This window comes from Barbatula barbatula (assembly GCF_947034865.1).
Source record: "Barbatula barbatula genome assembly, chromosome: 15".
In the NCBI taxonomy this organism is placed as follows: domain Eukaryota; kingdom Metazoa; phylum Chordata; class Actinopteri; order Cypriniformes; family Nemacheilidae; genus Barbatula; species Barbatula barbatula.
Window position 1 is genome coordinate 9,886,062 of NC_136778.1, and position 14,546 is coordinate 9,900,607.

A 14,546-nucleotide genomic window follows, 5' to 3' on the forward strand; every position below is an offset into this window, starting at 1 on the left:
TTCAAAATATCTTCTTTTGTGTTCTGCAGAAGAAAGAAAGTCATACAGGTTTGAATTGACAAGATGGCGTTTAAATGATGACAGCATTTTCATTTTTAAGAAGAACTACTACTTTAAGAATATTATTTTACAAGAGTGATAAACATAACCAGTACCAATAATAAGACAAAGCTCCACTATTACCTCTCAGTATAACATATTATCTTCACTGTTCAGTATGAAATGTAAAATGGGTCATGAAAAGGGACCAAATAAAGGAAGAGGGAGAAGAGAGCCGGGCGTGTCTGCTAAATGTTTGATAAGTGCTAATGCAGCACTGCAGCACAGCAGAGACAGATGAAATATAGCATCACAGCATGAGCTTTGGTGCAGAAAACTCTCTCACTTCCCCCCTGTGCCTCGGTGACTCGTGCTGAGTCATAAAAACAGTGAGATGGAGGCTTGAGCCGCAGTAAAGATGGAAGTCCAGTTGGAAAGAGCAGTTTGTAAGCTGATGGGTGAAGCACTAGTGTAATATAGGATGTGGAAGTAGTCGGTCATGGTTATAGATAACAGATAATTGAGAGAAAGAAAAAAAAATATCTCTGAGGAATAAGCAAAGCATTACGGAAGGCATCTATGTAATTGGGTTCTGTAAAAAATATTTGATGGTTTTTAATACAGTTCTGGTTTACTGTGTTTCATGGCCACTCTCCTTCATTTGTCTTTCAGTCTGCATGCAAGAAGCGGTCACATGACTGGGAATTCAGAGCTTTCCGGAAACAGGACGCGAGAGGAGGACATGGAGGACACTAAGCGATATTGCTCTGTCCAAGAGCTCACAGAGACTGAAGGCCAATCTCTCTCTCTTTTAATCCATTCATTCTTCTATCCCTCGTTTCAGTTTTCCCATCACTCTAAACAGCTGCCATATCATTGAGCTCTCTCTGGACTCGAGGGATATCCCCCACACACACCATCCCCATTATTCTATATTTTGTTAAATCGTGTCAGATCTGTGAATTTTGAACACTTGTGTTTTTATTATTCGTTCAACAGTCCTGTTGAATAGAGAGATTATGTGTATGTGGTTCTTGTATGAGTGTGCGTATTGAGTAGGAGGGTTGTTTTTTTTGTATATTGTATTTATATCTAAAATATTCTTTCGACCCTCTCAAACACATTCTAACATTTTAAACCCATTGATAATTGATGTCTCCCTGGTGTCCAATATTATTTAGACAAGAAATTCTAACAAACATGGTACAGATGCGCTATAGCAAATAACAAAGTGCATTAACTGTAGGAGTCAGATTCACTCACACGTGACGTCCAGCCATTAATGTTTTCATTCCCACTGTAGATAAACCACTTCATACTGTGAAACATTGTGTCTGTTGATCATGTACATTCACAATGCATGACATTCGAGATTTTACAGCTCTGATGGTCTGGTACCCTGTGAAATAGATTAATATGTTGATAAACACCTGCATGAGTAGGGATTGTTTAGTAAGGACTTGTCGTCCACAGCATACGTCTGCACTTCACTGTTTGATGGCCTTAGTTTTAACTCCTAAGGTGCACCCAAGGTTAAAATTGTGAGGAAGTTGTGCATAAGACTATAGGCTAAGACTGGGGAATTGTATTGAAACCATCTATTGGTGACTTTACAAGACTGTTAGTATACTTACACATGATTTGAATTCACAGACAAGTTTTAAATATTTTTTGCGTTCCTCTTAACAAGGAATGTTATTCCTTTAAAATGCATAGTTGTTGCCTTTGTGTCAAATGTCTTTGAAATGCGTAACATCATATCCATATACTGTATACTTGCAGAGACCACGATGTCCATGGCAAGCATTTCAAAAAATTCTATGTAATGAACATTGAAGGAAGTTGAACGATGATGGTTGCAAACTGTAAAAATACGTTAAAATGATTTGCTGAAAATGCTTTTGCAGGTCAACCTACATAGAGGATGCATGGTATTCTCAGTTCAATAGAAATCCAGCTCTGCTACTGTCACTCCTTGAAAAGGCAACTTAAATTTCTTTCTTAGCTTTTTATAATACGGTCGTCTACTGTGAAGCTCTTTAACATGTGTAAAAATTGTATACCTATGTACCTAATGTCATATTGTAATATTAACAAATAACCAATAGAAGCATTAATGAATGTTGTACTAGTAGCATGAATCTCACATATTCTTTTTGTATTCTTCAAGCTGTTAATAGTATGGATACAAAATCATGTCTATATTTCCTTCAAATAAAGTTAGTGTAAACTGTTTCTTTTCACACACGTTATGTTTTTGCAAAATCTTTTTTGCAAAAAAAAAAAGGTATCATTATAATAATATTATTTAATAAGATATATAAAAATCGTGAATATAGTATGTTTTGGTGAAATAACGTTGGGAGTAGTGGTACCACATAAAAAACAATAGTGCCATCTTGTGGAACACAAAGTCACCATAAAAACTCTGGAATAATATTCAAGGCAAAATACTTGTCCTTGTGGTTTGTTATAAGATTTACAATATGAGGTCAAATACGTTGAATAAATATGATAAAGAAAAACCCACTTCTCCAAAAAACATAAGAATTTATTGTTCATTATTCACAATGAAAATGCAAAGAACATTTTTTCCAGAGACAACCTTTCAAATCATCTTTCATGTCCCTGAGGAGAGCGAGATCACAGTATGCTTGCCATGGCTCTGGGGTTTGTGCATGTGAGGGAGGGTGAGGGTTTGCCCTTTATCCACTCCCTATAACTGCCTCAAAGAGCAACAACTTGCATATGTACAAATCATAAAAAGCCGGTACAACGTTACATAAAGAAGCATGACATGAAGAACAGGAGGCCTTGGCCAAATATATTTTAGCCACAATAAAACAAAACGGTTGTAACAAGAGGATTATAAATTCCTGAAAATTGATTAGTTATTCAGTAGTAACTTAACTCACAGTGCCCTATAAAATATATTTCTAGATTTTTACAATTTAAAACATGGAAAAATATTTAGCACTGAATGCATGTAGCCCTGGTTTAAAACGATACAAGTTTCCTGATATAGCACAAGTATATTAAAGTAGTCAGGGTTCTTTTATAGATATCAGTGCTGAGCACGACCTCGCTGCCAGTGTCAATACTATAAGAAAATGCCATTAACACAGCCAGGAAAATGCATGGAAATCAAATATACATACACTTGTGCTACACTAAAACAAATAGGCCTAATATTCTAGAATAAATGCAATTAATAATGTACAACATCTGCGATTATAAAATTATTTGTAAATACAGCACTGAATATAAAATTAGAAAAGTTATACAAAACTCCAAAATAAAGAATTTAAGAGCATATTCAAGCAAGTAATTAAATGGCAAAAATGACAGAAATATGTCCAGTCAAGCAATGTTATGTACACTTGTGTAGGATTGGCCACAGTGTTCACCCAATTTAGACACAGTAACAGCTTCAAAGAGTATGTTTATATAACACACAGCACGACTGTAAACACGTTTATCCGCAGTGAAAACAGAATCAAGTTGGTGATAAACTGATCACTGCAATTTAGAAAAAAAAATTACTGTCAGAATGTTTATCATTTACGTGGTCACAAAAAGAAAATGGCAAATGTGAAAATATAAAAATAGATAATACAGAAAATACATTGTGGGACACATGAACTGGTGATTCTTAACATTAACTCCAATATAAATTACTTGAAATGTGATCTAGCGCTTCTCTAATGAAAGTTATTTACACAAAACCTTGCTTTTGCAAAAGCACATCAGATAGTTGAAAAAGTGTCAGAAAAACTTTAAAAAGATGTTGCTGAAGCATTAAGTTTACTTTGATCCTTGACCTCTATCTGGTTTAGGCAGTAAAGGATACTTGTTCTTTAAATCAAGGCCCACACTTAGCTGCACAAAATAGATCACATACTGTCATATTCAGATTTTATTTTGTTAGAACAGGCCATACAAAAGTGAGTTACGATGTTATTTTCAACCTGGGGTCTATGAGAATACAAAAAAATTAACATAAGACTTCTGAATATTAAGTTGAATTACCAAAGCTAGTTTTTGTCTGACAATTTGGATGCCGACAGTTCACTACATCCTTTTCCTGTAGTCAGTTAGACAGAGGAAGAAATTTAACCACAAGCGAAAACCGTGGGCATGACCCTAAGTAAACTAATACAAATCTCGAAAGAAAACGAAGTTAGAAGTCGTATACAATAATCAAATACAAAAAAATATAACAAGCTAATTTATGAGCATCAGTTCTGCATTAAAAATGCATCACACCAAATATAAAAGGACTTTTCAGTAGAAGGATTCCCTGAAATAAAAATTTCCGCACGGTTAGCTTAACTTGATCATAATTTATCCACAAACAAATGCAATACATTAACAAACAATACTAAGAAGTGGATGAATGTGAACTATTCCACAAAGACTTCCTCAGTTTTAATAGACGTTACCAACGGCCCACCGCTGGACGAATCCGAGCCTTCATCTTTGGCCAGGTTGTCACTATTCAGCCCCATGACCCCCATTCCTATAGCTGCCCCACCTGCAAGAGCCCCCTGGTTGAAACAAAGGTGTTTGATAACCTCATTGGGACTAGAGAAGGTCATTTCGCATATATTGCATTTGTAAGGTCTGCCCGATGAGCCGAGAAACAGTGCCTCCATCTGGCTGGAGTCATCGGCTGCGCACAGCTCCATGCTCTGCCGGTCCACCATGGTATACGCCGGCTCCGAGCCCTGATTTATGCAAACGTGCCGCGCAGCCTGATTGGCCCGGCAGAAGCTCTTTCCGCAGGCGCTGCATCGGTACGGCTTGCCCGTGTGGATGTACATGTGCTCTCTCCAGTGGCTCTTCTGTATGAACTTGCGGCCACATGTGGAACACTCGTACTTTCTTCTCTTCACTTCCCGTTCCAAGTCTGTCACACCCTCGAGGTTATCAATGTCAGCGATATCGGACGGAGGAGGCGTGTCCGCTTGGTGTTGAGCAGCATAAAGGCTGACGGCTGTTGTCGTAGGGACTGGCATAGCGGTTTCAGCATGTGGCGAGTCTTTCGAGTACAAATTATGCTCGCTGTCACTGGCCATGTCCATGACGACAGGGGTGGCAGCATTGGCTTCGCTACCCCTTACAAATTCTTCCACCTCCGACATGGCAGCACCTCCGGTTGCCATGGGAGAAGTTGCATCACCCGACTCTAACACCAGGGGAAGCATAGGTTGAGTGTGCAAAACCAGGTGCTCTCGTAAGGCTACCCGCTGGTTAAAGCGCCCCCCGCAAATGTGGCACGTGTAATGCTTCCTCATAGATGAACTTCTTCTCATGATGCTGGGCTTCACATGCAGAATCGTGTTGGAACTCGGAGAGCACGATGGGGCCTCACCAGCAGATGTTTCCGTTTCTGTTATCTCCCTCGCAAACTGACTTGTGCTCGCAGATGCCTCCGCCTCGGTTTCTGACAGCGCGTGCCTGTGCTTGGATCCAGACCGTGTCAGCGAGGTAGCTTTATTTGTGGTGACACACTTCCCATCAAGCATGCTGTCCATGTCGAACGGAGAAGACAGGTGCGTTCGCGCCGGAAGACGATTTGTGAGGGAGGTTTGCTGATCTGATATTTGAATGCCGTAAAGTGAGGATGAGAGGGGAAAGTTGATCTCGGGGTAAGACTGACTTGAATGACTAGCCAGACTGGCCTCCTGAATGAGGGGGTAGGCATGGAGAAACTTCACACCCTGTTCCAGACGAGCCGGGTCAATAAGTTGTGTTGCCAGTTTGCCAGTATACATCAGATTAAGGAGGTAGCTGAAGATGTCTGGCTGGATGTCTGCGGGCTTCAAGCGAACACAGTCACTGCATGAGGAAACAAAGAAAGATTCAACATTAAACATGTTAGTGTCGGAAATTAGGGATGTCCAACGAATAATCGCATCCAGAATATAAGTTTGTGTTTACATAATATGTTTGTGTACTGTGCATATTCCTTTTGTATTTATAAACACTAAAACATATGTATATATTTAGATGATTATTTATATTTATGTAAATATTTTGATATAAATATTCTATATATAGAATAATTGAAATTATATAAATAAACGTTTATTTTTATATACATGCGTTTATAAATACAAATTGAATATGCACAATACTCAGACATACACTGCTCAAAAAAAGTTTCAGGATGAAATCCTCAGATCTATTGTCAGATCTTATGCTGGTGCAGTGAAGGGCCCTCCTGATATATGATAATGCCAATCTCATGCGACCAGAGTCTGTAGGCAGTTTCTGGATGATGAAGGCATTGACTGGCACTCACGTTGCCCAGACCAAAATCCAGTTGAGAACCTCTGGAATCTCATGTATCCGAAGCTGTCAAGTAGCACCATAAACTGTCCAGGAGTACCATTATGCTCTGATCCCAGTCTGAGAGGAGATCCCACACGACACCATGTGCCATCTTATCAGGAGTATGCCCAGACATTGTTGGGAGTTCATACGGGCATGTGGTGCCATGCACATTACTGACTAACATTATGAGTTACTGTGGTGAAATTGGAATCAGCCAGTATTATCATTCTTACACATTAGGCAAAGTATATAGGTGAAAAGTTTTAACTTGGATATATCGTTCATTGAGATCTCAACTAGTATGATGTATGTGTTCCCTTATTTTTTTTGTTTTGAGCAGTGTATATTATGTAAACACAAACATCTATTCTGGATGTGATTAATCGTTTGACAGCCATAGTACAAATGCTTTTAATATGTGTTTTTATAACTTTACTTTATTACCTAATATGATAACTATATGTGTTGCGCAAACAAAAACTAATTTCATGAACTTATAACATATGTGACCATGTCTGTAAAATCCAGGTTTAAGACTCACAATATGAGATAAAGGAAGCATCAAAGTTTGATTTCAGTTATTAGTTTTTTCTATGACTTTAACTTAGCACTTTGACATGCTCTTACTTAGTCAATATTAAACATATCCGGTTATATTTTCACAGACTTTTTTTCAGAGGTAATTTGCAAACAAAAGTTGGTGCACTTCGTAAAAAAGTAAAACGCTCTCTTACTGGGTGTGATCAATGTGTGTACAATCGTACCTATCTTGGTGTATAAATAGCATTCTGAAGTAATTCGAGAATGCGGCCAGTACGGCCTTGTGTGCTTTGAAGAAGACGTCACCGATGGCGACCGTGCAGTCACACAGGAAGCCAAACTCCCTCTGCGCATTGAGCTGCTGCAGAAGGATAAGACCATGATTGGCCAGCTCCATACTTCCACCTACACAAAAGAGGGTCAGATATAACAAAGATGACTTCCTGTATACTAAAGACCACAATGCAACACAAGAAAGAAAAACAGACTTTGAGGAAAAAAAAACCATAAGTTGTCTTTGGACGTGAATATAATAAGCAATAAGAAAGAATGTCCATAAACACATTGCATCACACACACAAAAAGAAGATGGTCTCAATATCTATGCACTCTAAAGAGCAAATTTTTTAACATGATTACACGTTAACCTTTAAAACAAAATTGAAAATACTTTGCTTTTCAACTCTGAATTTAACTGAAACATAAACGTAAAGAAATAGCACTGCTGAACGACTGTAAAGGAAAGGTGTGGTGTGTGGATTTATACTACAAGAAAAGAGAGGATCCTTGCCAAATGGAATGCCGCACAATTATCGTTTACCCTGATAATATAATGTTTTTGTAATTGATGAAGGTCAAAACTGACGATTACGATTCATTTTCGATTAAATCGCACAGCCCCACTACCACGTGATCTCGGTGTTGCAAACCTGACCACACAGACTCAACAGAGCAGTCAGATACAGCCCAGAGCCAAACATCTGAGGCAACCTGTGAACCTTGTTCAACCCTTGAACCTTGTTCTCAAAGCTTGACTGGTGAGCTTATTAAACCCCATCTACAATACCAGCTATGCAACCTCTGTGCATTAGAGGGCCACTCTGTTACATCCATTACCCACAGCTTTGTGTGATATGATTGGCTCTTCAGACAGCAATGCTGAGGCCACTTCCACCCGGTCCCTAATGAGGGAGAAACGGATGTGTTCACAGTCTAGAGTCAGAATGCTGGCAGCCTTTGACAACATGGGCGGTGATGTCACATGACTGGACGTGAGGATTACAAAAAACGCAATTTACAAAAAAATGTTTCCATCCCATACATGTAAAGCTTAATATGTGTATTCTAAGCGACCTCCATTTTCAAGGTAAGCATTTTGTATAGCACGTTTACAGGGAATCGAACACAAGACCTCTGCGCTCCTAACTCTGTAACAAGATACAGGAACATCTTTAAGCAATGAACTGAAATGTTCAGGCTATCCAAAAAAAAAACTTTTGTTAGTTTTACTTTTATAGACGGTTTACAAAACATATGAAACAGCCATTGCAGTTCCTCATTCGGAGATAAAACATTTTACACTTCTCGGTTTTAACTTGCTCTCATTGTGGTGTTGTAAACTAGCCCCGCCCACTACGGAGACACGTGGAACGGACAGATCTCCCGCAGAGAGCGACCACTTCCGCAATCTGTTTTTCTTCGCAAATAGAAAATAAACCGTCAAAAAATGAAACGTAACTGATACGATCAACCCATAAACGTCCCGCTTCACCAGCACAACGATCTGATCGCGAATATAGCAGAAACATTAAAACAATAACGGCAACGTAAATCCAGAATGGAGGAGGTTAACTGCTCGGCGAGAAGCACGTATAAACGGAGCTTGGTGAAACGGACACACACTCCCGCACGCGGGGGGAAGGGGTGGTCACCGAATACATTTCCTCCAGTACAAACTGATCCAGAAATTAAACGATAAACATCGATAGGTAAACACACACGTACCTTTCCTCCGTTTGATCGCGTGGAGTTTGCGAGTTGTCTGCTAACGGGGGACTTGTCCGTTGGGCACGCAGCTGCTCTGTTCCTCTCAAACGCAGCATTGGCGGCGATGGTCGTCGGTGTTTTCCGGTCGGGTTACGTTACAATCACATGACTGTCTAAAAGGGCTTAAAACAGCGGTTGTAAAACCCACTTCCCTGGGACGCCGAAACAAACGGTACGTGGCGGTAAAAGCCGCCAGATGAACGAACTGCTGAACGTTTACGGTGCGGCGGAGATGAATGTTGAGCGATCGTTCAGGAGTGATGAAATGTTCCGTTGGTGAACGTTACGCTTAAACGGATTGCGGTGGCGTTGGATAGCCGTGGGTCATCCGACCCACCCCCACATTAAGATAACGTATCGAGACAGATACGCGCCACGGGGAAATTTGCATTTCGGTTGACAGACTGGGCACTTTTACATCCGAGAGAAACATGCACACGAGCAGCGTGTACTTTGAAACACGAAGTCACATCCACGGGCTACAATGAACTTCGTTGTTTATAAAATACAACTTCGTAATTGAGGTACTCGTTGTGTTGCCTGTAACAACGTGTTTTGTGACACAATGCAAATAGCAAAAGTCTATAGAAATTAATTTGAATTTTTGAGAATATTTTATACATTTTTAACGTGTATTTTGACAATTAATTTGGTTTATATTAATGCAAACTAATACAAAAGACTGAATGATATACTTATTGTAACAGACGGTGATGAATTGCAGCCTCTATTTATTTGTGAAATGTATTGCCTCTGGAAGGTCTTGAAAAGCCCCAAAATACAAACGCTTATTTTAAAGTGTGACTAAAAATAATAGAGTCTGACATATATTGTATTGCATGTATACCATCAATATATAAATAAAACTTGTTTATTTCTAGTGAATGGCTGTACATAATATGTTGAACTAATCCGTCATCTAGTGTCAGCGAGAACATTTTCATAATATTTTAACAACCGGACCTCGTGTTATTTAAAATAATTTTAAGCTGCTTTTAGTTGTAAGCTATATTATTTCCCTTTCCTAGAAACCACTTTTATGAACGATTAAGCTTAATAATAAATGGCTTATTTTCATTTAATTCTGAACAGTGCTGTGCACGGAGAGCCGGACAACGTGAAAAAAGATAAACATGTTTCTTTTCATTTTGTTTGTGCGAAGAGCTACAAAGCTTTCGCTATACTGGGGGGGGGGGGGTGACAGGATGTAAACTGGCTTGACCAGAGATGTCAGGAAATGTGGGGGATAACAAGCACGAATAGGCTACACGAAACAACTGTGGAAAATGTTAAGAGGTTTGTCCAACAGCCTGGAAGTGTAAAACTGCAAAATGAAAATGCCAATATCGGTTAATTATGAGTTTTGCAAAAAAGAACAAGGAAAGGGAAGTTGGGGGTGGTGACTCCATAGAAAGCAAGCTGTCTGTTAGGCCCTTAGTGTTGTGGTGAAATGCATCTGGGACCATGGTTGTCAGTTTCTGAAAATCAAATTAGTTCCTTAAATGTGTTAAGTCAAAGAAAAACTAAAACACGGGAATGCTAAAATTTCAAATAAGTTTAATAGTCAAATAATATCAAATTAGTTTAAAAGTTAAATGTCGGAACATTTTGTTACAGAATTTTAGGTCAAGATTAGATACATTAAGCAAACCAGTGTATCTGTTTCAGATCAATAACAGTCAATCAGTAACAAACCCTTTATTGTTGAATCTTTAAGGCTGCATTGCAATAGCATATTCTGAGCCATTGCTTACAAAACAAAAATGATTCATTTAAACTGAATAAATTGCGTAATTTCTGAGTAGCTGCTACGATTAAACAAACAATTTAAAAATGTATCATAAAGATCCATGCGCATGCACGACATTAATCTGCTTTTCTTCTCATTGCCACAAGAGGACAGTAGTGGATCGAGAAAGATATTTACAATATTTTAAGAACTGTTTTCTTATAACATTAAATTACACGTTTGTGTATATCATTTCGTGTATCCACGTTGTGCGAGTGAAGCAGAGAAGTGTCTTAACGGGTTTTAAATCTTCACGTGGCATTGTGCATTCATCACCGGTCACTTTTAAATAAAGTTTTTCGGAGAATCTTCACCAGTTCTTCCGGGTTGCAAAAATGGAGGTGGAGAAGACGTTGGCCCCGCTATCGCTCTCTGCCAAGTTTGAGGGGTATGTGTAATTATTGACCTTCTTTAAACGTTTACAATTTCCTGTTGATCTGTAAACAGTTCGGCTACACTGAAAAACATCCTCTTTTGGCCTGTCATTGCATAATGCAATAAGCGATCAATTCCAAAATTCAGTGTTCTGCTTACCTAGTGTTTTAGTGCATCATAAGCGAATCTATAGTGAGGTTAACTCACACCCATAAATCCAGAAGACGTGTTTATAGTAATATGCAAAAATATAGAGAATAAGACTTTGTGTGTCAAAGTCACAATGATGTCATAGATAGATGCTGCTGAATGTTATGTTGGCTCCAACCCCTTGATGCCACTTATTGAATGTAAAGCCTTTATATTTAGGTTTATTTTTTAATGATTATGCCTTATTTAAAATGGTGTTGCACGTGAAACCTTTTTATAACGCAGTGAACACAGTGTATTAAATTTATTTTTAACTAACCAAGCAGACATTAACTCATTTGAACTTATTTCTTAGGTCCTTTGCCTATCTGACTGTCAGAGACAGGCTGCCAATCATACTGACAAAAGTGATAGACACAATACACCGCAATAAGGATAATTTCTTCAAAGATTATGGAGAGGTAAAGTATAAAGGATATTTTACCATAAATACATGGCAATGGTGTGATCTCTGATCTTTCAATAAGGAATTATTATTAAGTAACATCTACGTCTGAAGTTTAGTATAAAATTAATGTTTAACCTTTTTGTATAATATGGGTCATAGATTACTGGGCCGTGCCGGAAGACCCTATGTGGGAAACTTTAGTTTACCTGATTTAACTTGTTGATAACCTGTTTAATCAGGAGGGGCTCCAGGCAGAGAAGAGGGCCATTTCCTTCCTGTCCAAGATGAGGAATGAACTGCAGACAGATAAACCTGTGCTGGTTTTGACTGATAATGCTGAAGACACAGAGACCTGGAACAAGTACATGCAAAGACAGCAGGGCCTGATGGAGGATGGACAACCTGTCAGCTGGTTCAAGTCACCATGGCTGTATGTGGAGTGCTACATGTACCGGAGGATCCGAGAGGCCTTGCATCTAAAGTAAGGCAGTTTTCCATTTATACAAAGTTTTCCTTTATTTATTGTACTCTAGTTGTTGCTTTTTTTGGTGGTTTCATGAACTTTGTTTCCTTTTTCTTTCTACCCAATAGTCCACCTATGGATCATTTTGATGTGTTTAAGGAGGGAAAGACACAAAGCTTTTTTGAATCTCAGCAGGCAATAATATCCCTCTGTACATACCTTCAAGAACTCATCACCAACATGGAGAACATGTCTGAGGTGCAGCTGCAGGAACACTTTCTCAAATTGCTCCAGGTTTGTATTTGGAGGTTTTCAATACTCATTTCCAAAACTACTTTATATGACATTGAAACCAAACAGCAGCAATGCTCCTCTTGTATTGGTGATAGCTGTAATGGACAGAGCCAAAATACCCAAGAGCCGAACAGAGCCGTTATTCCAACAGAGCCGAATACCCTGGAGGAACCCTTAATGAGCCGACTGGAACCGTTAACCACAAGCTTCATGAGTCACATCTTTAACATTGAACAGAAAATCTTGTTAACCAAAGTCATATCCTGTTTGTGATGTCAAGTATCATGCCCGTGGGTGATTCTTGTTTTCAGCATTGCCTCGAATTCATGATCGAAAGAAGGACCTTACATTAATGTTTCTGTGTATTTTACCAGTACCAGAATGCCTGATTCATTTGGTTTACTTTGTAGGTCTCGTTGTGGGGAAACAAGTGCGATCTGTCCATCTCTGCCGGTCAGGACAACTCTCAAAAGTCCTGTCCCATCGATTCTTTACCTGATCTTCATCGCTTCATTCTAGTGGATGACTCCAACAAGGTTTGGTCAACGCTGGTTGCTGCGCATGGCTGTGGAACCTCGAGAACGAAACGTGCGAGTGTTGACATTGTTTTAGACAACGCCGGCTTTGAGCTCATCACTGATCTGGTCCTCGCCGACTTCCTTGTTTCTGCTGGACTCGCCAAGAAAATCCGATTTCACGGCAAATCCTTCCCGTGGTTTGTCTCCGACGTCACAAAACAAGATTTTGAGTGGACCATCATGCAGACCATGGCGTCCAATCACAAGTGGATGTCGGCCAGTGGTGTACAATGGAAACATTTCATGAAGGACGGCACTTGGTCATACCACGACCATGCGTTTTGGACCTCACCCCACGAGTTTTGCGATATGCCAGCTGATGCAGCTGATCTTTACGGCATGCTACAGGATTCTGATTTGATCCTGTTCAAAGGAGACCTAAACTACAGGAAGCTGACTGGTGATAGAATGTGGGAGCACACAGTTCTGTTTGACCGAGCTTTGAGAGGGTTCCAGGCCGCCCCGCTCTGTAGTATCAGAACATTGAAGGCGAATGTTCAGGTAGGATTGCAGTCAGGCCACGCTGAGCAGCTCAGCTCGGAAGATCCAGACTGGATGACTAATGGTAAATATGCTGTGATTCAGTTCTCCAGAGCATCTAAGGGACAGTAGGGCAATATTTAGTAAGAGCTTAGTGATGGAAGACCAACCTGAGGTGAGAAAGTAAATGTATTCATGAAACGAAACTAACCAACATGCCAAACAAATGTCTGCTGTGTCATTTGGTTTTTGCTTTTAACCGGCAAAGGTTAAATACATGCTGCTCATGTAAATGGCACAACAATCGGTGACATCTAATAGTTGTGCTGCTGTGATGCATAGTAAATACAAAAAAAGTGTACTGAAATTAAATTCCTCCTCGATGCATTTCATCCAGAATTCTTGAGTTTACAGAAAATAGTTTGTTTCAGTATTTCGATCTAGACATTAAGCATATGCTGTGTAACACTGTGTGTTTGTGTTCTGGAAATTAGGCTTTGCATGAGAACATCATTGACAATTGTTTACATGATATACTAAATATTGGCTGTTGACCATTAAACCGTTTTCATTATTTGTTTACGCTTTAGAATGACTAGCACTACTGTTTCAAAGTTTACCAGATGTGTAGAATCTGTAAGAATGCTATTTTGTTTTATTTATGATCATGTTGAAAACAAGATGCCAGTCACTCGGGATGCATCTGTTCTAATCCTGCAATTGTCTGTTTGTACTCTTTAAAATGCTAATTCTTTGTTGTGTAAATGTTATGCAATTAAATGTTTGAAAAAACGTTTCTTGATTGTACTTTCTACTCTTCTAGTGCAACCAGTGAGTTTAAGATGGGTTTTATGTCTGAAAAATCCTTCTCAGATGTACTTATATTATAAATAATAAAATATTATGATCCATTACATTATGTTTGCAGCGGTGTTCCCACTGTAGACATTTGCTGGATTCTGACCTATCTTCTATGTGCACAATTTGTTTACTTTCACAGGAACC

General features: G+C 39.2%; 3 protein-coding genes across 4 annotated transcripts in view; 2 read left to right on the forward strand and 1 right to left on the reverse strand.

Moving 5' to 3' along the window:
• Positions 1 to 2,285, forward strand: part of akap12b (A kinase (PRKA) anchor protein 12b) — a 31,151-nt gene extending 28,866 nt beyond the window's left edge. The window contains exon 4 of one of the 2 annotated variants that reach the window (XM_079475293.1): positions 712 to 2,285. The gene's annotated coding sequence lies outside the window, so the exon portion shown is untranslated. The remainder of the gene's footprint in view (positions 1 to 711) is intronic. The other variant, XM_079475294.1, reaches the window with a different exon arrangement.
• A 288-nt stretch (positions 2,286 to 2,573) lies between these two features.
• zbtb2b (zinc finger and BTB domain containing 2b) lies at positions 2,574 to 9,020 on the reverse strand (the record flags this gene model as incomplete). Its single annotated transcript, XM_079474883.1, is given in 5 exon segments — positions 2,574 to 5,880; positions 7,143 to 7,323; positions 8,500 to 8,614; positions 8,923 to 8,951; positions 8,954 to 9,020. Coding segments are annotated over 5 exon segments (1,830 nt in total). The 3' UTR covers positions 2,574 to 4,442.
• A 147-nt stretch (positions 9,021 to 9,167) lies between these two features.
• Positions 9,168 to 14,509, forward strand: armt1 (acidic residue methyltransferase 1). Its single transcript, XM_079474882.1, has 5 exons — positions 9,168 to 11,141; positions 11,634 to 11,739; positions 11,966 to 12,207; positions 12,318 to 12,483; positions 12,894 to 14,509. The coding sequence occupies exons 1-5, from the start codon at positions 11,089 to 11,091 to the stop codon at positions 13,671 to 13,673; spliced, it is 1,347 nt and encodes a 448-aa protein (XP_079331008.1). The 5' UTR covers positions 9,168 to 11,088; the 3' UTR covers positions 13,674 to 14,509.
• Positions 14,510 to 14,546: the final 37 nt, after the last annotated feature.

What these genes read in the sequence shown, in the direction of transcription:
- armt1 (XM_079474882.1), top strand. Translation starts at nt 11,089, where the DNA reads ATGGAGGTGGAGAAGACGTTGGCCCCGCTATCGCTCTCTGCCAAGTTT. An exon ending in TCTTCAAAGATTATGGAGAG is followed by an intron (nt 11,740 to 11,965) that starts GTAAAGTATAAA and finishes CTGTTTAATCAG; the next exon opens with GAGGGGCTCCAGGCAGAGAA. An exon ending in CGAGAGGCCTTGCATCTAAA is followed by an intron (nt 12,208 to 12,317) that starts GTAAGGCAGTTT and finishes TCTACCCAATAG; the next exon opens with TCCACCTATGGATCATTTTG.